General features: G+C 54.6%; 6 protein-coding genes across 6 annotated transcripts; 4 read left to right on the top strand and 2 right to left on the bottom strand.

Moving 5' to 3' along the window:
- Window positions 1–79: 79 nt before the first annotated feature.
- Window positions 80–778, top strand: CGGC5_v017320 (uncharacterized protein; the record flags this gene model as incomplete). The annotated part of the gene is made up of 1 exon (XM_032026768.1): window positions 80–778. One exon carries the CDS (start codon window positions 80–82, stop codon window positions 776–778), a length of 699 nt encoding a protein of 232 aa, XP_031876784.1.
- Window positions 779–885: 107 nt separating this feature from the next.
- Window positions 886–1,390, top strand: CGGC5_v017319 (uncharacterized protein; the record flags this gene model as incomplete). Its single annotated transcript, XM_066153893.1, has 2 exons — window positions 886–906; window positions 965–1,390. 2 exons carry the CDS (start codon window positions 886–888, stop codon window positions 1,388–1,390), a joined length of 447 nt encoding a protein of 148 aa, XP_066006739.1.
- A 98-nt stretch (window positions 1,391–1,488) lies between these two features.
- Window positions 1,489–3,891, bottom strand: CGGC5_v017318 (uncharacterized protein; the record flags this gene model as incomplete). Its single annotated transcript, XM_032026767.2, has 1 exon — window positions 1,489–3,891. The coding sequence occupies one exon, from the start codon at window positions 3,889–3,891 to the stop codon at window positions 1,489–1,491; it is 2,403 nt and encodes an 800-aa protein (XP_031876783.2).
- Window positions 3,892–4,437: 546 nt separating this feature from the next.
- Window positions 4,438–5,733, bottom strand: CGGC5_v017317 (uncharacterized protein; the record flags this gene model as incomplete). Its single annotated transcript, XM_032026766.1, has 2 exons — window positions 4,438–5,585; window positions 5,649–5,733. 2 exons carry the CDS (start codon window positions 5,731–5,733, stop codon window positions 4,438–4,440), a joined length of 1,233 nt encoding a protein of 410 aa, XP_031876789.1.
- Window positions 5,734–6,510: 777 nt separating this feature from the next.
- Window positions 6,511–9,593, top strand: CGGC5_v017316 (uncharacterized protein; the record flags this gene model as incomplete). The annotated part of the gene is made up of 3 exons (XM_032026765.1): window positions 6,511–7,857; window positions 8,000–8,084; window positions 9,028–9,593. The coding sequence occupies 3 exons, from the start codon at window positions 6,511–6,513 to the stop codon at window positions 9,591–9,593; spliced, it is 1,998 nt and encodes a 665-aa protein (XP_031876788.1).
- A 1,638-nt stretch (window positions 9,594–11,231) lies between these two features.
- Window positions 11,232–11,822, top strand: CGGC5_v017315 (uncharacterized protein; the record flags this gene model as incomplete). The annotated part of the gene is made up of 1 exon (XM_032026763.1): window positions 11,562–11,822. One exon carries the CDS (start codon window positions 11,562–11,564, stop codon window positions 11,820–11,822), a length of 261 nt encoding a protein of 86 aa, XP_031876776.1.
- Between the last annotated feature and the right edge of the window lie 7,645 nt (window positions 11,823–19,467).

Here is a 19,467-nt window from a genome sequence, read left to right as displayed (position 1 = left end):
TGTTCGTTGCCATATTGGACATGCATGCAAGGTGATGATGCAGTCTGCCGTCCTTTGTCTCTCCCACCACCACGACATCATGGCCATCGAGGCACACCTCGCCCGCCACCGCCTCCATCTGGGCAACTACGGCACGCTCTACTTTTTCGAGATCCTCAACCTGCTCCTCGCTCGCGAAGGCCTGAGCAACGAAGCCGACCCCGAGGCCACCCTCATCATCTCTCCCAAGGTGAAGTCCTCCCTCCAGTACCGCCTCAAGAAGCTCGCCAAAGAGGGCCACGTGGAGCTCGCCCGCGGTCTGCAGAACCAGCATACGGCGCGCTGGGAGGCGTACACTAGTTCCTGGGCCAAACCGGGATGGAATGGTTGCAAACAGGCGCCGCTGCAACTCCCCCCGACGCCGCCGCGGGATGTTGATGATGAGGATGAGGATGAGCCGATGCCGTTCCCCCCTGTCGAAGACGCAGAAGAAGTCGTCGCGCCCCTTGTCCAGACACTGTCATCCCCGCCTGCGACTCCGCGCCTCCGCCCCCAGCAAGCCGCCAGCGAGCCCTGGCTTGACGTCGCGGGTTTCGGGTCCCAGCCCACGCTGGAGGAGAACCTGACCGCGTTCGAGATGCCCTCATCGACTGCCGCTGCTCTTTTCGGTCTTCCCGCTTCGCCACCGCCGCCGCTCCCGCCGCGAACCTGGGAGGAGGAAGAGGAGGAGAAGGAGAAGGAGGAGGACGGGGAGACGGCGTTCGGTGACGCTCACGCTGCTCAGCTGCTCTCACCATAGCCACGTACCGGTCACTGAGCGGACTGGCCGGGGTGACGGCGCGGGCGATGGCGGGGCCGACGGGGGTGGCGGCAACGACTGCAGGAGGGGAGTTGTCTACCACCACGATGGCGGACGAGCGCGGCGGAGTCTGTGGTAGTGCTCGGCGCTGGCGATGCTGCTGCTGCTGCTGCTCCGCCGCCACAGCAGCAGCAGCAGCAGCAGCAATTGCTGCTCCGCCACGAAGAAGAAGACGAGGAGCCCCGAGTACAACAAGACGATCTCACGCCCCCTAGAACCCAAAACCAAGCCCGAACTCAAACACGTCCGCGCATGGTTGGCGCCGCCTCATTCACCCTCTTCAGTGATCAGGCCAAGATCTACATCAAGATGCACCGGTGTGCCCTGGTCGTGCTCCTGCTGATGGCTGGGGTCGCGGGCAGCAGGATGAGCGAGGATAAGAGGGAGCAGCTGGTGGAGGAGGTCAGGCAGCGCATGAGAATGCTTGCGGTGGCCAATGCTGGGATCGAGCGGCGGTTGGCGGCCATCTCGTTGGTGCTTGCTTCGCCTCAGGATGGCAGCACGGCGATCCGGAATCTGTATCGTGTTTCTGGGGTTGAGTATGCTGGATGACCTGTGTATGTGGACTCGTGCTTCACCGCGCGTGGATGGACCCGAACGTGTTTGTAAAGCTAGAAGGGAAGTAGTTGGAATGTGACAAGTCTCGTTGGCTAGGAAAACCAGTTTCTAGTAACACCTGGCACCTTACCCAGCGCGCCGCCATCGCTCCGCCGCCCGGGTACCTCCCGCCGCCGCCGCTGCCACCAGAACAACCTCTCACGCATGTAGGGATCCTCCCGATCGTCTTCCATGTTCCACCTGCTCCAAACCAGGCCCTCAGGTGTGCGGCCGCCCTCATCCTCGCTCTCGATTTCGTCGATGCCGGCCATAAAGTTGACTTGCCTCATCTTGGTCGCCAGGTTGCATTCTTCATACTCCGTCCGGATCCAGTGGTGGACGAACTCCATGTCGACGGCGATGATTGGCCACCCGGGAAAGATTGCTGTAGGCCCAGACACGGTGCTATTGGTGCTGCTGCTGCTGCTGCCGCCGCCGCTGCTAAGGTCAATGGGCGGCGACTGGCGTGCGACCACGTCGCGGAGCACGAGGACTGCCGAGCGAGCCCGGTCCCGCATGTCAGCCAGACGCGCGAGGGCGATGGTGCGTAGGAACGGGGCGGCGCGATGTATCCGTGCGATGCCGTATTGAGAGGGGTTGTCGAGGAGTGAGCGCATCCCTTCGTCGGGCGCCACGGTCGGGGGTATCGGGTCGGGCACGACGGCGACGGTTTGATTGACACGCGCGATGATGTCTGAGAGCAGGGCGTAAGCTTCGTCGAGGACGGCGGCGTAAAGAACCAGCACTTGTTCCCGAGGGACCTTGGCGTATCCGTGGTCGTGATGGCCGGGCGCGGCCTCTCCGGGAATGTCGAGATTGACCGTCACAAGTGGCCTCCTGGCCATTTTTAAGAGGCTCTGATGGGTGTTGTTGATCCTGTCTTGTCCATTTGAGTCGGTTGGCGGGGTAGAGGAAGAGAGGCTTGGCTGCGGCGGTGTAGGCGTATGCAAAGGCGACCGCCGCTCGCTTCGTGCGATTATGTACGCCGCCCATACTGAGCTGAAGGATTCCGGAACGTCAGCATCCTGGGCCAGTCTGGACCAGTCAGGCCTGACAAGGGTGACGGGTGTGGTAACCGGCGATTCGTACTTGGCCGAGACTGTGACGTCGGGTTCGCGTTTTCGGACCTCGACAAGCTCCAGCAGGCGCGAGCTCGAAGCGAGGAACACGTCCGAAGACCAGTTCTTGGGAAAGGCTCGGATCTTGCCGTTGAGAATCGTGAGACGGGAGAGGACCCTGGAGACCTGGTCCTGAAGGGCGGCGAGGGATGGGGCGGTCTTGTCGCCATCTTCCACATTGTCATCGGCGGAGCTGGAGCGGGGGTTGGCGGTGCTACCTGAGTTGCGTCTCAGGTCCCAGATAACGTCAGGGAGAACAAGTCGCAGGTCGGACAGGAAGTACTCCTCAGGTACAAAGTGGCCGGCCGAGTTGCACGCGAAGGCGGGGGGTTCCGGGGCATATCGGCCTGCTAGCTCGTGCAACGACCTGGCGGCAAAGCCGAGAGACAGGATCCTCGGCACAGAAGCGTAGCGGACGAGGTTTGCGGAGTAGAGGGCGAGTAGATCGAGGTGGCGAATAGGAGGAGGTGAAGAGGCGTGTGTGTGGCCGCCTTGAGATGGGCGCTCTCGAGCGAGTGGTAGGTGTGGGAGAGCACGAAGTAGGGCAGCCAGACCGACTACCAAGGCAGCGCATGCTGCGACACGCAGGGGTATCGAGCGCAGTCGGGTCAAGTTCCCGAACCAGCGCAGGTAAGAGGTCAAAGGCCAGAGAAGGCGCTGCTGCCGGGTTTGGGCTCGGCTTCGGTGGATGACGGATGGTTGGAGGCGGTTGAGAATGACGTCGTGTTCGGTTGGGTAAAGCTTGACGAGACCAAGGTGAACGAGGCAGTTGTACTCTGGAGCAGCTGTCGATGCCGACATGGGGGCTATGTTTCTCCCGAAGGACCCTGAAGAACAACGCCGCCTCTTGACTGGCAAAGCAGATGTCTCGCCATCATCGCCATCGTCATCATCGTCAAGGGAGTCATCGGCTTGGTATCCTTTCGAATAGCTGGTGCCCGGACGGCGTCTCTTCAACTCGGGATGTTGCGTCTCCGCCTCTTTTGGCGAGGATGCTGGTGGCGAGTCTTGCAGGCAGCATCCCCCATTGTGGACAGATTCGGAATCTGGAGACAGAAGCATGCAGCGGATGGAGCCTTGGCACCCGGCGGCGTCTCCGAGTCCAATGTTCACAATTGTGTTCGCTTCTCGCGAGGTATTGCGATGAAGTACGGTATCGTCTCGGCCGTCGAAATGTAGGCTGATCGTCTCGGAGAGGGAAGGCCAGCCGGAGTGGAAGCAGAGTCGGAGGGTCTGCGGCTCGTGGCCTGGTCGCTGGATGGACAATTGAAGGGCGGCGAAAGAGTCATTGTTGCTGTTGCTATTGCCGCGTTTGCTTGGGGCGCTGTTCGTGGTCATTTTCAGGAGCAGCAGATGTTCGGTGTCTGGTCGAGTGCCTCCGGGTCAGAGAAGACGACGAGGTTGACCGAGGATGCCATGAGTACGAGAGGTGAGAGTGCCATGTTAAGTGGGAGGCTGGGGTGTAACGCGAGAGCGAGGGAGGGTTGGTCTTCATTGTCGCGGCGAGAAGCAGAAGACAATCATTATCCGAAGTCATTGTTGGTCGCATTGTGATTGCAGCAGCGGACCCACTCGCGATTCAAGCCACAGATGGGAAGCCACAGGTAGGAAGCCACAAGGCCGGAGCCACAAGCCAAGAGCCACACATGAGGCGCACCGTTGTTCAATTTCAGCCACACAGCTACGGGTACCGTACCATCTCTCCACCACCACTTCAACCGCAACGACCCACTCCAATCCATCCTCATCTATCTAACTTGCTCGCCTTCTTGGCCTTACATCCGCCAAACCATGTGAACCCAGCGCCGCCGCTTTTCCGCCCAAGTCGCCATCCTCCGCTGTGCAAGCTTCCGCGCGGGCCCTGTTCTCGCGTTCACATCCCCATCACACCTTCCAAGCCGGCTTTTCCTTCGACCGCACCTGAAGCGTGGGTCCCGGAGCCGGCTTACTCTTCCACATAGGCCCTTTCCGAGTCTCTGGCTCGTTCGGGCGGTCGTTCACTTGGGCGGGGATGGCGGATGACGCTGGGGTGTTTGTGCGCCTGGCATGCTTCTGGGTCGCTGGCCTGTTGAGGCTGTCGTCAACTAGGGCGGATGATGCCAGGGTAACCGGTGTCTCGTCGCTGTTGTTGAACTGAGCCATGGCGCTGTCGTGGTTCTGCTGTTGTGCTGCAGCCTTGTTCTGTTTGTGGCGCGCGTACCACTGTCGATACCACCGTCTCATCTCCTTGTTGTCAGCCATCTCCTGAGCCAACTCCTCCGGGGTCAGTTCCTCCGGCTGTTGCGCCGACACCTCATCCTCTGCGGGGAACCCGCCGGGAATAGTACCTCCGGTAAAGGTATTGCTAGCCCCCGCGCCAGTGAACTTTGCCCGGTCTGCGGTCGCGGCTGGCGTTTCCGAGTGTTGTCCCGCGAAATTGGAGTAGGAATAGCCAGGAACGGTGTAAAGACCGGAGGTCTTGCCAGCAGCTGCACCAGTCTGCCACATGCTTGGAGATGAGGACGACGCCGGAGGAAAGCCACCATCGACGTGATAACCCCCGAAAACACTCCGAATACCCGAGACGATGGAGGCCGTCGCATCACGATTTGAAGCTGTGGCTGGAGCTTCCGAGCGTCGTCCCGCTAATACCGATGAGAAGCGGCCAGGATCATTGGGAAGAATAGAGACAGAGTTGGTTGTTGTAAGAGGTGCCTCTTGGCTTGGAGGTATGGCTGGTGCTCCTGACTGTTGTCCCGCAGAAGCTGCCTGCGAAGAGCTGTGAACATCGGGAAGGACAGAGGCATCCTCGACCGCCGCATCAGCCACCTCTTCAACGTCCGGGGCCGCGGCTGCTCCGCCATTTCCGACCGTCTTGTCGAGGGAGTTGCGCCACTTGGTGAGTAGGCCGAGATGCGCGGCCAGCTTCCTATCGCCCTCCTCAAACCACTCCTGCGGTACGCGCACTTTGTCGTCGTTGACGTCCTTGATCAGGTGGTTCTTCTTGGCGAAGGCGAGGTTCAATTTTAAAGATTCGCTGTTGGCCGTCTTGACTTAGTGCTGCGGCGTGTCCTCGCCCTTGTCCTTGATGGTTTGCTGTAGGATGGCGGCGAAACGCTGCAGTTGGTAGCAGCGTTGGACGTTCGCGTCGGTCGAGCGGTCGATGATGACCGTCTGGCGCGACGGAGAGCTTCCTTCCATGATTCTCGGTTGCGATGCTGTCTCTGCGCTTGCGATCGGTGGGATGGTTCGTCAGATGTGTTGAGAGAGAGACTGAGGCGCAAGAAAGAAAAGGGACTGACAGACGACTTATGAGCGGGGTTTCTGCGGAATATCCATTTGAGCCTTCTATCGTCTTCGGGTGCTGCCTTCCAGTCTTCCGTCTCGTCCTTTGTGCCTTGTCATTTTCTACGGTCACCAAGCAGATGTGATGCATCAAAATCGGCGAGACATGATGCATGGGGACGCCTTTGTCCGTGCATAAGTTGTCTTGGATTCAATAACTGCTCTGAAAGAGCCTGAAGCCACTGCTCGCCCGCCTCACTTCCCTCGCCTGACGAACCAATTTCATATCAGTCACAAACTGTCAGCCCCACCTGCATGTCATGTAGGACGGGGCCAGTCACCTTACCCAGGAAACCCCTGAAAACCAAAGTCCCATTGCATCGCAAGCCACGAGCCATGACCATGATACCAGTCTTTGAAAATTTGTAGACCAGATGGGAGTTGCTAATCTGAAGAACATCATTTGGGATAGAATGATGGTGAAGCTCAGACGACAATCAGACAGAGGGTGTGCAGCTCTTCTGGCTTGCTCGCGTCATGGGTCACCGCTCATCTATATGAACCAAGAACTTGTTGTGCTTTGCAACTTCTGGGGGGCACTTGAGAACATTCGCGCTGCCTTGGTCTATCAATCAACCTTTCCAAATTTGTCTCCCAGTCTTCTCAAGCCCCTGGCATAGATTCCCCGCAACCATGGCACTTCAGGCCGATCCAGATCTCATGGCGAGATACATGAAAGCTCTGCAGAGGCGTACAGGGGGCGACACACAACAAGATAATGCAGCTGAGACTCCCCAGCAACCTCGGTCCCCGGATTTTCCCCTGAGACCTCAGTCCAAGGAGCCACTTCTGCATTCACAGTCTCAGGAACGTCCCGATTTAGATACCGCTGTGATCAGGAGGCCTCAACCAGAAGTGCCTGTCCCAACTTACTCACACGAAGCGCACTCCCCGCCGACGTCTTACGGTGCCCTCCCAGCTGCCACGCCAGTCGCTGTGACGAACAACTACGTAAACGGAGATATGAACATCCACCAACAAGATCAGCACAACTACCAAGCCGATGGTAAGAGACACAACACCACCAATGCCGACGATGCAACCGGCCGTCCCGGCCTGCTCGGTAGACTTGGCGACTTTGCTGGCTTCCTTCTTCGCCATTGGCGGATGGCTATTTCAGCAGTCCTCCTCTGCCTGCTGTCTCCGGCCAACCGCAAGCTGTGCCTGAATGAGGAGTACCGCCTCATCGCCCGGAACATCCCCCGCGTCGCCGACCTCTGCGCGGGTCTTCCGTCTTCGACCGCGGTTCTAGAAGACGCCGCGTTCCCGCCTTTTTGTCGAACATTCCCCGCCATCAAGGGCTCACATGTCTCAACCTCCGTGGCCGCCATCGCCCGAGAGATCGTTGTCTTGGGCGACATGGAGCTCGCCGACGTGGCCAAGGGCGACGGTGTCTGGAAGAACGTCTTCACCGACACGCACCGAATCGACCGGAACCTCAGGAGAACCAACGAGGCCTACGAGAAGCAGCGGACCACAACCTACAGAGCGCTCCACCGTCTCAACAGGCGAATCAAGATCGAGATTGCAAGGATGGAGGAACCCGTGAGCGGCTGGTATGCTTGGACTCCGGACTGGCTGGCTGTTCTTTGGACCGGCCGCAGGGACCAGGCTGTGACCTTGAACCTCCTGGACGAGCTTGAGAGCCTCGCGATGGATGCACGGACGCAGCGCAAGGCGCACTGGGATGATCTCCATGCCAGCGGACTCGGCGCTGGAGACTTCGACGCTGGAGACTTCGACGCTGGAGACTTCGACGCTGTTGTGGGGGATCTTCGCAGCTTTGCGACTGACATTGCTGTCGAGAAGAAGTCGCTTGCAGTCCGTGGTGGTGCGGATGGCGATCACGATGGTGATGATGAAGATGTAGAGAAGAGAAGAGCCGCCGCTGATCCGAGTGAGGCTGGTGTTGGCATGGTGCGTCAGGTGATGCTGGACGTCTCCGCGGCGCACTCGGCCTTTCTTGTGAGCCTTGACAGGGTGAGTCTGGCGCTTCTACTCGATCGATTCATTCTTGTCTCACTGGGGTTCTGTTTTGTCTTGTTTCTGTCGGTCTTTTATCGTCGCAATGTCTTCGGACAGAAAACTTTGAGGTTTCAGACCCGACTGACGAAAAACTCAGGAGATACATCACCTCGGAGAGCTCATTGAGATGACAATACCGACACTCCGGGGCAAAGGGCGAGACGCATATGGAAAGCGACAAGGTATGTTGCTTGTGCTACGTCAAGTTCAGGAAGAGACGGAGTCATGGTTCAGAGTCATGCCCGCCTGGGAATGCGCGGATAAGTGAGCGGTGGACGATGGTGGCTGCGATACAGTATGCTTATTTCCTTGGGGGTTTTCTGGTGTCTTCTCTTGTTCGCATTTCTACTCAGATTGGTCATATCTCTCAAATTTTGTCATCTCTAAAGCCTTTTCCCCAATAGGAACATTCCTTATTTTGTTTTAGATACATGGAGTTCACACAGGATGGTCAAAAAATGATGCGCGTTCGAATCTGCAGTACTTTTGGGTGGCTAGGTGTGAACCGCTGATGCTTTCACACATCTTTGTCATCTTGTAGTTATACTTGTGACTGACATTTCGTTTCAGGGCCACCCTCACTTCGTCCAGGAATCTCTCTTTGTTTCCAACATTTGGATGTGCGTTCTGTCATGTTCTCGAAACCGCTGGGCACATCTGACTTGCTCATTGTGTTGTTGGTTTCAAAAGTCACTTGAAGCTGCAGGTGATATGTCTATAAGAATAGGAGTTGCCTGATCGTACTGCATCGACAGTGTTATCTCTGGTTACTCACACCACAAGTTGATTATGTCGAGACCTTTCCGTCCTTCTTTGAACGACAGCTTTGCAGGCCCAGACGTACGAACTCGGTACAAAACAAGACCGTCAGCACATAACCCAACAGCACTAGGAGGAGCTGGTGCAGCTGGCGATGGAGGGTCATTCCTGGAAAGAATGATGAAGAAATCGCGGACCCCTGTGGGCGCCGTGGTCGTTGCCCTATTGGCGTTTACCTTCTGGCCTCGGACTCCGTCACCCAAGCCAGTGCCAGTGCCTGCGAAGAACGACAAGGGGGAGAGTAAGACAGATCACCGTCTACTCAGACATCTACGGTCGGCAGCTAACCAATCATATGCTGAACAGTGCCCAAGAAGATCGCCGACATCTGCGCCATCGAGACAGCCCTCGTATCTCACGTGCCCTTACACGAACAACCACCGACCTTCTTTGAGCTCCTCGGCCTCGACCCCTACAACCAACCCTTCAGCCCGCCCGGGTCCAGCACACAACGGGGCGCCGCCGGGGCCGCAAAGGCTGCCGCTGCGGAAAAGCTCATCAAGGAGGCTTGGCTGCGACTTGTAGAGGACGTAGACAAGACGTACATCTCGGTCGAGATCATCGGGGAGCGGGGTGCGAGAGAGAGCACCGAGTCTGGAGTTACCCAATTCATCAGCTACAAGGATGTGCGTTCGAAAGTCAAGCTTGAACGTCTCTCGGCGGACACGGAAGCGCTGAGAAGACTTTATAACCAGGTGGCTCAGCTTTTGCTGGACCCCGGATTCCGCAGCACGTACATGCATTATTTTATGCCTGGAGAGCAGCTCTACAAGTCTGAGATCAAGAAGGACCTTCAGCAGGGATGGGTGCACAACCGGAGAGCCAAGATGGGTGAGGTTTGCGGATGGGATGAGGGAGACGGGCAAAAGTAGAGTTTGGTGACATGAAGCAATAACGCAGTGAGCGTTGCGTGGTGGAAACTGGAGGCGCCATTCATGGGGAAATTATTTTAGTTATTTTTTGGTTGTTTTTTACCTCTTCCTTGTTTCTATGCTTTTTGCAGCATATCCGATAGAACGTTGCAGCTACCCACGTCTCTCCACGGTTGGCCTGTGTATTCATTCCACCACGATGGACTCTCTCCCGCGCAAGACTCTTCATCAGGCGTGGAACCTACTGTAGTCCTGAGAATACGTCAACTCAGCCGCTGGCTACCTTGAAGACTCGGCGCCAACGTACAGGCAGCAATCCAAGCGCCTTGCGAGTTCATCTGCCGCCATCATATCAGCAATACAGACGAAGACGAACAACTCCTTCACGCCAAGCAGGCAACCCACATGCCCTTCAACCCATCTCACACGATTACCGGAGTTCCTCAACCTGGTCGACTTTTTCTTCGTCATCTGAGAGTGAGATCACCAACGTTGCCGAGCCCAAGGTGGAGAGTTACTTGGACAAGCCCACTGTTACATTGACGATGAGTTTGTTCGCACTGTCGTTGGGTTGTGACTTGCGTGCCCGATGGCGAGCAGGCCCAGCAAAAGTCACGACTCCTTTTCAAGATTTTGGCGAAGTAGCAAGATTACGGGCGACACCAGACCTCGTAGGACGGTCGCAATTCCTCACGCCATGACGCTCTCTTGGTCAATATGGCCACATGCGGCTCTTTGAGCATTACGTGTGCTTTGCGAACTCAATTAATTGCTGCTGTTTTACAGTCAGAGTCCGTCCTTCTGGAGCTCTTCCTTGACTTCGATCCCGCGTCTACCTGGACTCGCAGAGATGTCGCGTAGGAAGGTAAGTTAACGACAGTATTGGATCGGAGCTCCCACTCGCCCGACGAGGCGTCAATTCTGTAAGAGGCAGGGTTGGCCGCATAGTTACCGTCGAGTTGGCGATCTCACAGACGGAGGTGGAGACGATGGTGTTTTTGGGATTAGGTCAATGTGAATGGGAAAAAGCCGATTGAAAAACAGAAGTGGGCCAATGTACACCCTGAGATGTACACGTACCCACATCAATGACTTTGGCCAATAAAAAGATGGTGGCAATTGTCTGTGCGAGATAAGCGAGCCGATAAGGTTGGTCTGGGTGCCTTGTGCAGATAAGGTACGTACCGTAGCCACCTCACCTCCTCAGGGACATACTGCCGATTCCAGTCCAGAAACTGGCAGTAGGTCCCTGAAGAAACTGGCAGGTGGTCCCTGAAGAACTCGGCTGTTGTTCCCAATTGGTCTCAACCTGGCAGTTGGCCCTCGACACTGATCCATTGGGTCAGGGCAGGTGCCTGCGGTGAGGTACCTGACGTCCCCGGGACATGTACCCGCGCTGACTGCGTCCTTTCCGTTTGTCTTCGCGTCAACTTCGATTCTCGCACTCCTTACTTCCTTCCTTACTTCCTTACTTCCTTCACACTTCCCACTTTCACGTCTCTGCCGATCGCAACCAAGCAATCAACCGCGTCGGCGCTTCTTTCTGAGACGTGACGAGTCTTCAGGTCGCTCTATCTACCAAGAGCCTACCTACCAAGAGGTCGAGATTTCCCCCGTTGTCGCATCAGCATCGCCACGATGGCTCCTGCCGCTGAGCCCGCCGGTGAGTACCAGCCCGTCCGCAGAATCCCCAATGCCTGTCCGATCGAAAACTGACGCATTCTTTTCCATCCCACAGCGTACGAGGGCAACAAGCTCCACCAGACTACCCTCAAGTTCACCGCCGGCAACAAATCGCACCCGACCGAGACCCGGGCTGCGACCACGAACAGCACGACCAGCGCCGCCGCAGCCGTCTAGAAGCCGACCGAGGACAGCCACGCCGTCGTCGCCACCAGTCCCAGAGCCCTTGCCGCCGAGATCACGAACGCGCGCGCCGGCGTGCACCCCAAGAATGGCCTCATCGTCATGTACAAGGTGCGGGCTGGTGCCGTCGAGAAGTGGAAGCTCTCAAAGCGAGTCGACCTGGACGTTGTCGCTGCCTACTGGGCGAAAATGTCTGCCCGGATCGGCCTGACTGAGCGCGCTTGGTTGGCGCGACTTCGCTTCACATTCCGCGTCCAGCTGGCCCAGTTCCGGTTGGGCAGCGTCGCCGCCGGCCCAAGCAAGAAGCGCAAACGCCGCAATGCCGATGACGATGATAGCGACTACAAGCCACCAGGCGCCTAACCGCTATACCTGGGCGTGCGCTTGGGTTCGAGCGGAGGAACGCAACACATGATGGATTCTGGGTGTGGGGGACTGAATTGTGGAGTCGTGGAATTGTGGATTTTGGCAGACTGGTCAGACTCATGCAGCTGCAGAGCGCTGTTGATATGTAGCCCTGAAAACGTGTGTTCGCCGCCCGGCATCCCAGCCCATACCATCCAAACCATATGGTACCGCGCAATTATTGTGACTGTGACCACCTGCTGTGCAGTGCGAAGTTCCCTGAAGCAGGAGCTTCCCTGCGAGGAACGCTGCGAATGCCGCTGTCTGGCACCAGCCCGTACCATCTGTCCAGGATGGTACGCATCCTGGGAATGCATTCAACGCGAAGGCAAGTAAACTTGCCAAGTTCAACCAATCAAACAAGTCAATCATCATGTTCAAACTTGGTTGATTGCCTTAGGGTGGGCGCTGCAGTCGAGTACCCAGGCTGCGGGGATTATCTCATTCATTCTTGACTGCATCTATTCAGAGCACATGGATCTTGCTCGCTTGCACACCGAGCACACCGAACACACCGATGCACATCACAATGCACACCGAAATTGCGACAAGAGCCGCCGACCACTCACCATCCACAGCCCGCCGCATGATTGCGTCCGGCGCAAACAAGTCTTGTTTTGTTGGATTGCAGATGCAATATTCACTCCTACGATGGGCCATGATGGTTCGAAGGCGACCTTGCGATGATGAGCATGCCATGTGCAGTGTTTTGACTGCATGTGGCTGGTGACCAGTTCTTAGGCGATGGCGCGGGTCACAGTGCGTGGCTGGTCACAAGTGCCGATGCTGCAGTGACTGTGGTAAGCACGAAGCATCCAGTTGAAATTTCCGAACCCAAGCCCCACATGTCCCTTCAGCGGCCAATCAGTGTAAGCCTGTGCTCCACCACCAAAAAACCGTCACTTTCGTCAAAGTTTCCCAGACGGCGGGTCGGCCCGTGCCTTCGCCCAGCTAAGAGCACCACACCACGATGCCACGCCGCCCCAAGGCACCCCTCGAGATCCAATACCTGCCTTCTCGAGACCTTGTCAAACCATCGCGAAGGACCACGAAGTCAGACCGAGCCACAGCCACAGCCAAGCCAAGAAGGCCCCCATCGATGATGACGGCAAGAACGTATCTCCATTTAGGGAACATTGCGCAGACCCAGACGGATGCGAGGAGCCTGGGCATGCATCCATGGACCAATAATAACAGGCCAAAAAGGATAGTGCATTATCACTCCTATCCACGAGTACAGATAGACCAAGGTGCCAGCCCACGCAACATTGGTTAATGATGTAGACGCCTACACCAACGGGGTATTCAGAGATGGTCTATCTAAATGCAAAGGCGATGCTGATCTCTCGTTGAAAGTAGATAGGATGAGAGATTTAAGCTGGAAGAGCTGTGCGATAATCATGAGAAACAAAGAAGTCTGATGTATGCCTGGATCAAGATTCAATGCGCGAAGGATTCTAATATCTAGTTTAAGAGCGATCCTGTGGAGCTGCAGGGGCTAATAATAACGATGCTGGCGTGCTCATGGGCTTCACTATCACTGAATCGGAAGAGCTACTGATGGCTTGGGTTGCTGTCGTCAGGATGAGTCCAAACCTTTCCCTGCTTGAGGAACTGCTGCGAATGAACACCCCAAAACCCAAAGATGGGAGAAATGAAAGTTCCCCGTCAGACTCCAAGATGGCACCTCTCCCTGGCCTGAATAGCAAGAAAAGTCGGCAGTGTGCCTGCTGGCTTGCGGTCGCACAGACGTGAAGTTACAGGAGGGTTCCTGATGAAGGCCATTGATTCGATGATTTCGCCTTCTCTTGAATCTTCAATCAGTCGCTTGTCACCGTGGAGAGTCGCAAATGCATCGCCGTGAGCGTTGGGCCTTTCGGTTCAATCGCTAACATGAAGCACACCCCATGGTGGAAGATGATGAACTGCTATTCTCTCGCGCTGGGTTGTTAATAATGGCGCTAGCCCATTGAGTCTGCCCCTCCTGGTTGCCGGAACTGGCATTGCGGATGATGGCACGACCGCCGAGTGAAGGAAGCCAGCCACCCCCAGCGCTCCCTAGATACTGCTGCAGAGACTCTCGTTAGGAAAAAGGAAGTGTTCTGCAAAGTTGTCATTAATAATGTTGGCTACCTTGGTGTTCCGAGACCTGCATGGCGCGGCGACTTGGAAGGCCACAGCGTTCGAGACTTGGGTGAAAATTTCACGGAACTCTAGCGTTCTAGAAGTCAGGCAAGATGGCATCATTCATCAACCTGCTGCCCTGGTATTAGAGCACGTGGAAGATACGGCGTCAAGAACGGGGCAGCTTTTTGTGGCACTGCCGTCGCGGTGCCGTTCGAAACATGATGGCGGAGAAGAGAAACTTAATCAGGGTGCGCAACGTGCTTGACTGATTGTCACTTGGATCCAGATTACATGAGCTGACGGAATCGAACAGCAAAAAAAACTGCTTAGAGAATGGATACAAAATAGTCTCTGGTGGTCCATTTCAACCGAACGCTGCTGGCATGTTTTCGTTATGGAATACCCCCCGTTCTAGCTTTATTGCCATATGATTCTGCGCCCCGGAGAGACTTTTGACAGCGGATGATGTGACTGCGTCCGGAGCATGCTCCGGGGGATCAATCTTCCTTTCTGATGATCAGTTTTCGAGCCGCTTGACGCATCGACAGGCAACCATGAAATCACACACCGTGGTATGCTGGCCTCAGTGTTCTCTCAGGCTCAAGCTGTACTGCACACCAGAATGTCGGGCCTGGACACATGTGGATGAAGTCATGTGTCAGGACGTCTCATGGATTATGTTAGGGGTTGGAGCTGGACGTTTCATCACAGTTCTTCGGACGATTCTGCGCAAGACTGGAAGCGTAATAGAGCCTGTGGGGACAGAGCCGGACAATGCCATGAGGATCTCAGGTATGGGGGCAAGGGAAGGAGATCGATTCTTCAAAAGCTTCCCTTGAAGGCGCCAGCACGAGGGTAGAGTGGACGGTGGTATCACTCGGGGCGGGATTAGGCAGATATTCATGCTCTTCCATGTATGGCAGGCGAAGAGTCTAACCTTGGCCCTCATAACTCGTAAAAGCAGGATGGGCTTCACAAGACGGAAGAGATCGTGGATGAAAGATGAAGGGTGTCATTTGTGCGGGTGAGGCCACGGCCGAGATGAGTCAACTCGCTGCATGGCTCATCAAAAATGCCTGCGATAAGGCTTCAAAATTTCTCACCTAATTGAAACGCATTTCTCACGACGGCTGCTTGAATTAGTCTATAATATGTAATATGTCCTGGTTCACAAATGTTTGCGCTCGATCAACCGTCCGGGCGTCCGGACGATGTTCAGGGCTATCCGGAGCGGAGATCGCCCTGCAGCCGCGCGGAATATGTGACGGAGAGGAAATAGTGGAATGCAGATTTGATTGCGATGCTTTTGAAGGTGAGAAGTTCATTTTTTAATCGTTCTTGAGTTCACAACTGCGCTAACTCTTGCAGTCTGGCGTTCTGGGATGAAGTTGGTCAAAGATGAACTGTTGCCAATGAGTTATTATTAAGATGATGTCCAAAGTTGGTGTGTGAACAGCTGTCATTTGATTTCACGAAGGTTTCCAGCTATCTTCCTGAGAACGAGTGGTCATCCGGGAACAGCCAATACCCAAGATCTTGAGAATTCAAGTCGTTCATGTGATCAATCTCCATAACAACCCAAATGGCAGTAGTCTTGATGAATTAAATCACGCTGACTCAATATGAAAGTCTGATCAGGGAGTGAGAGAAAGCCGAGAAAGCCAGAAGTGTATCACCTTCTTGACCATATTCAAAACTGGCTCTTGCAGCTGTATTGAAGGTGCTACATGGCGCTTGGTACGAACGATTGAGGGCGCTATCTCTCGCGAGCAGAGAATTGATTGCGTCCTCTTATGCTGTAAATGTTGCAACGTTTGCCAAAGTTCTTGAGTTTCAGGTCGCCGAAACAAATGTGCAAGCTGTCTGTGATACCAAACTCTGACCAAGGCATGCGACAAGCCCGAAATGATGAAGGTCAGACTGGGCAAGCGCACAAACTTTCTCCGATGTGGTTTGGCTTTTTGAGGTGCTGTCTCACTTACGATTTCGAATGCTCATTGAATAGTAACTTGTGGGATACCCAAACCCGACCTTCAGTAAGATTTGACCATGCTAGTGTCAAACCCATCTCTAATACTAAAGAGGTGTGCCAGCAGGGTGACGTAAGATAACCTGTACTTGCCAAGTCTGCTGCCCACCATATCTTGAAGAGACGGGTCTGCTGAAAGTTGCTGTCCGAAGTCGATGGCACTAAAAAAGCAATGCTACCAAGGGTGCAGGGATCGGTAGAACGAGGACAGTATCAGGGGAGGACGCCAGGGCTGTGAAGATGAAGGGAGGTCTGGAAGGACATGATAATATGATAGTATAGCAAAGCTTGAAGTTCTCGCTTGGGTTTACCTGTAGAATATTGGTTCACATGTAGCAGTGTTCCGTTCAAGCTTTGTGATCAGGCGCGGTATTTTCTACGGATGGATCTGAAGCTTGCATTGAACAATCCCGGAGATCCCCTGTGTGAATCCCGCATCGTGTTACAAATAACAGTGCACTGCTCCAAGGATAACTTGCAACGCCTCCAAGTCAGTGGAAGCTTTCCATGGGGTGTTTTGCGCGCTCATCACCGTCAGCATAAAATCAGCAAAGCCTCACAGTCGCTCTCTCTCAAGTAGACCAGTACCGCGAGAGTATCCCCAAACACGTTTGAGAAAGGCCAAAGGTACAGGGGATGCCGTCGTCGGCGATTCAAGGCCGTCACAGAGAGACACATGTCTTATGCGATCGCTACCGTCGTAACCACAAGTGGCTGATTGCAAAGTCCTTTAGAAATGGAAAAGGAATGAAGCGTCTTCCAGTACCTGGCCTCCAGTGCGTTTTGGTCATCGGGAATCGTAGCACATTCAGCCAGCCAACTAGCACAACGGCGAGATCGCAATGGGAAAAAGTCAAATGCCAGAGCACTTCAATTGTTGACACTTCCAATCGTCCACTGGCGTTTTTATTCTGTAACTCGATCCTCCGCGGCCGCCTTTCATGCATTCCGTCTCGCACGACCCAGCGCTCTCTCGGAAAGTAACCGGTGTCTCAACGTTCCCTTCGACGATAGTCGCATGAAAGCATATGGAAAATCAGCCGACGCGAAGCTGGACTCCTCCGCCGAAGACGGCATCTCGTGCGGATCTGGAAAGCCTATCATCGCGGGGTTTCTTCGAGAGGTACGCCGACTATAGGATTTCGAAATCCCGCGGTTTCCATGTCTCGCATCGACCAAAGTCTCCACCAAGGAGCATGCTTCCGTTGGATGCCTGTTCATGTTCTTGTTTCTTTCCACTGATCTTGGCATCTATTTCATGTTCTGCCTGATGCTGGAGACCACGGTTGTTGTGTTCTGGGAGGCTAGGAGCGCCACTGCTGACGGCCGCAAATGCGACGAACCCGGGTTTTCGAAATATTACAGACAGGAGCAGACCGTGAAATTGCAAAATGGGGCAGCAAGACTTGTCAATGAACGTTTATTGCGGTCACTACGGATCATGTAAGCAACTGTCATGTCCAGAAGTTCATTGTGTGCCAAATGACTGCTTATCTAGTCTCCCTCTTACAGTGTTTGAAAACTGACTCAGATCCCAGGACTGCCTTTCATGACGACAGCGTGGAAGGCCGCTGGAACCTACGTCCCATTCCGAAGAGCATTGATCGTGGTCAGAGAACAGACAAACCGTACACTGTCTAACGGATCATCATTCACTCCAAATCCTCCGCAATGATCGGCAGAGAACATAGGCTTGGGTTGTGGCAGAGCTTCAACTGGCAGCCCCGAGATCTTCACCTTCGCGGCTGACCTTAGAGACATATGCCGTAACACAGAGGACCTTGGAACGATACCAGAATCTTTTGAAGTTGGAGGCTTTCATGCCGGCAAATATAGGCGATAATCGCTGGTCGATACCCAATCCCCTGGCCATTTTCGTCTTCTCGGGAGTCGTTCAGGTTCGTGACGGCCAGCGGCTCGACATCTACCTCCAAGGGAACAACCAACCTGGTGCCGCTGCGACCATTCTGGACATCTTTCACGGGCTGATATGCCCCAGAACGGATTGCTATTATCACTGCCAGATTGGCCATCCGTGAGTGGTCCCAAATGAGCTGATGAACACGGCTTTGGATTATTGACCAGCTTTCAGAGTGTGGGACACGTAGCCACCAATCCTGCCTCTGATGGGGAGAGTGGGCACAAGTTTTCATACCCAAGCTCATTAAACGAAAGATCTGTAAACAAGATGCTCGCTAACAAGTCTCATCCGAGATTCATAAGTCTGATGTTTCCTCTTTTGGAGAAGAGTTGGATTGCCTTCTGTCGGTCTCTGTGTATGTTCACCTCACGGTCAGGAATCGAAATAGAAAGCTTCTGAATGCTTACCAAGGGCCTCTGCGCTCGGTGAAGCCTCTCTAATGCATATTTTGGATAAGATGAGTCGTAAAACTTTGGTGTTAACACAACACCGGCTATCTGCCCCGTATTGCTCACTTTATTCAATGTCCTCTAAACTGAGAGGGGCCGGGAAGCATGAGACATCCGACACTTCACTAGTCAAGCCTGCCCGAGTGCTTCTCTGAAACCCGGACGCGGAAGATAAGCCGAAAGACTCAATTTCCTACTTAGATCCCTATTGATGCAGGAGTGGATGAAGCCAACATGGTGACGTGTGTTCCAAGACCAGTGTCGACGTAGTTGACAGCGAGGGGAGCTTCAAGCCATGAGGCCACGAAAGATCACCCAATGTTCTCGAAGTAGGGTAGGGCTGGAGTGTACGCTGGAGCCCTCTGCCAGGAAATGCCGGCTTTTGTGCCTCTAAAGGGTCCATCAAACGCGTTAGGAATAGATGTTCTGGCGTATTAAATGTTTGAGTGAAAGCATTCCCTATGCACCCTACGAGAACGCCAGATCAATCGCACTCGCCCACCTTCGCGAGACAAAAATAATTATCGGAGGGAATGCGCTGTGAAGCCGGCTTCATTGTCCGCTAGCATGCATATCATGCTGCAGAAACTATCATGCTGTAGAAGCGAGACACAGGGCTGGAGATATTATTGAGAAGAAAGTTGGCCTCCTAACTGGGAATGACCGACCCCTGAGAAGTTAGACGTCATGCTCGATTGACCAGCAGATGCAGCAAGGCTATTTTCGATTCAATACCCACAATGCGGACGGTCGCAAAGAGTAAGCTTTTTTTTAGATGAAAAGGACATCCGGCCGTTTTACGTTGCGACTTCAGTCGGCTTGGTTGAAGGCTTTCAAATACCATGAACCTTACATCAAACAGATGTACATCTGCCGTCATCCCCTGCCAATCCAAGCATACTAACAAGACTGGATGTCGAGCTTCAATTGAGGGGTACTTTTAGTCTTGCAAATAGTAGCACATAGCGTATTGGCGCGAGCCGTGATAAACTCCCTAATTCCGACCGAACTCTACGCGTGGGCCTGGTAGCCACCGGAGAGGTTGCGATGTCATGTGGGTAAGTGAATAAACATCTC

This window comes from Colletotrichum fructicola (genome assembly GCF_000319635.2).
Source record: "Colletotrichum fructicola Nara gc5 chromosome Unknown KSG_Nara_v1_contig12, whole genome shotgun sequence".
NCBI classification, from domain to species: Eukaryota; Fungi; Ascomycota; class Sordariomycetes; order Glomerellales; family Glomerellaceae; genus Colletotrichum; species Colletotrichum fructicola.
Note: the sequence above shows the minus strand (reverse complement) of the source record. Positions and strands in the feature narration are given on the sequence as shown.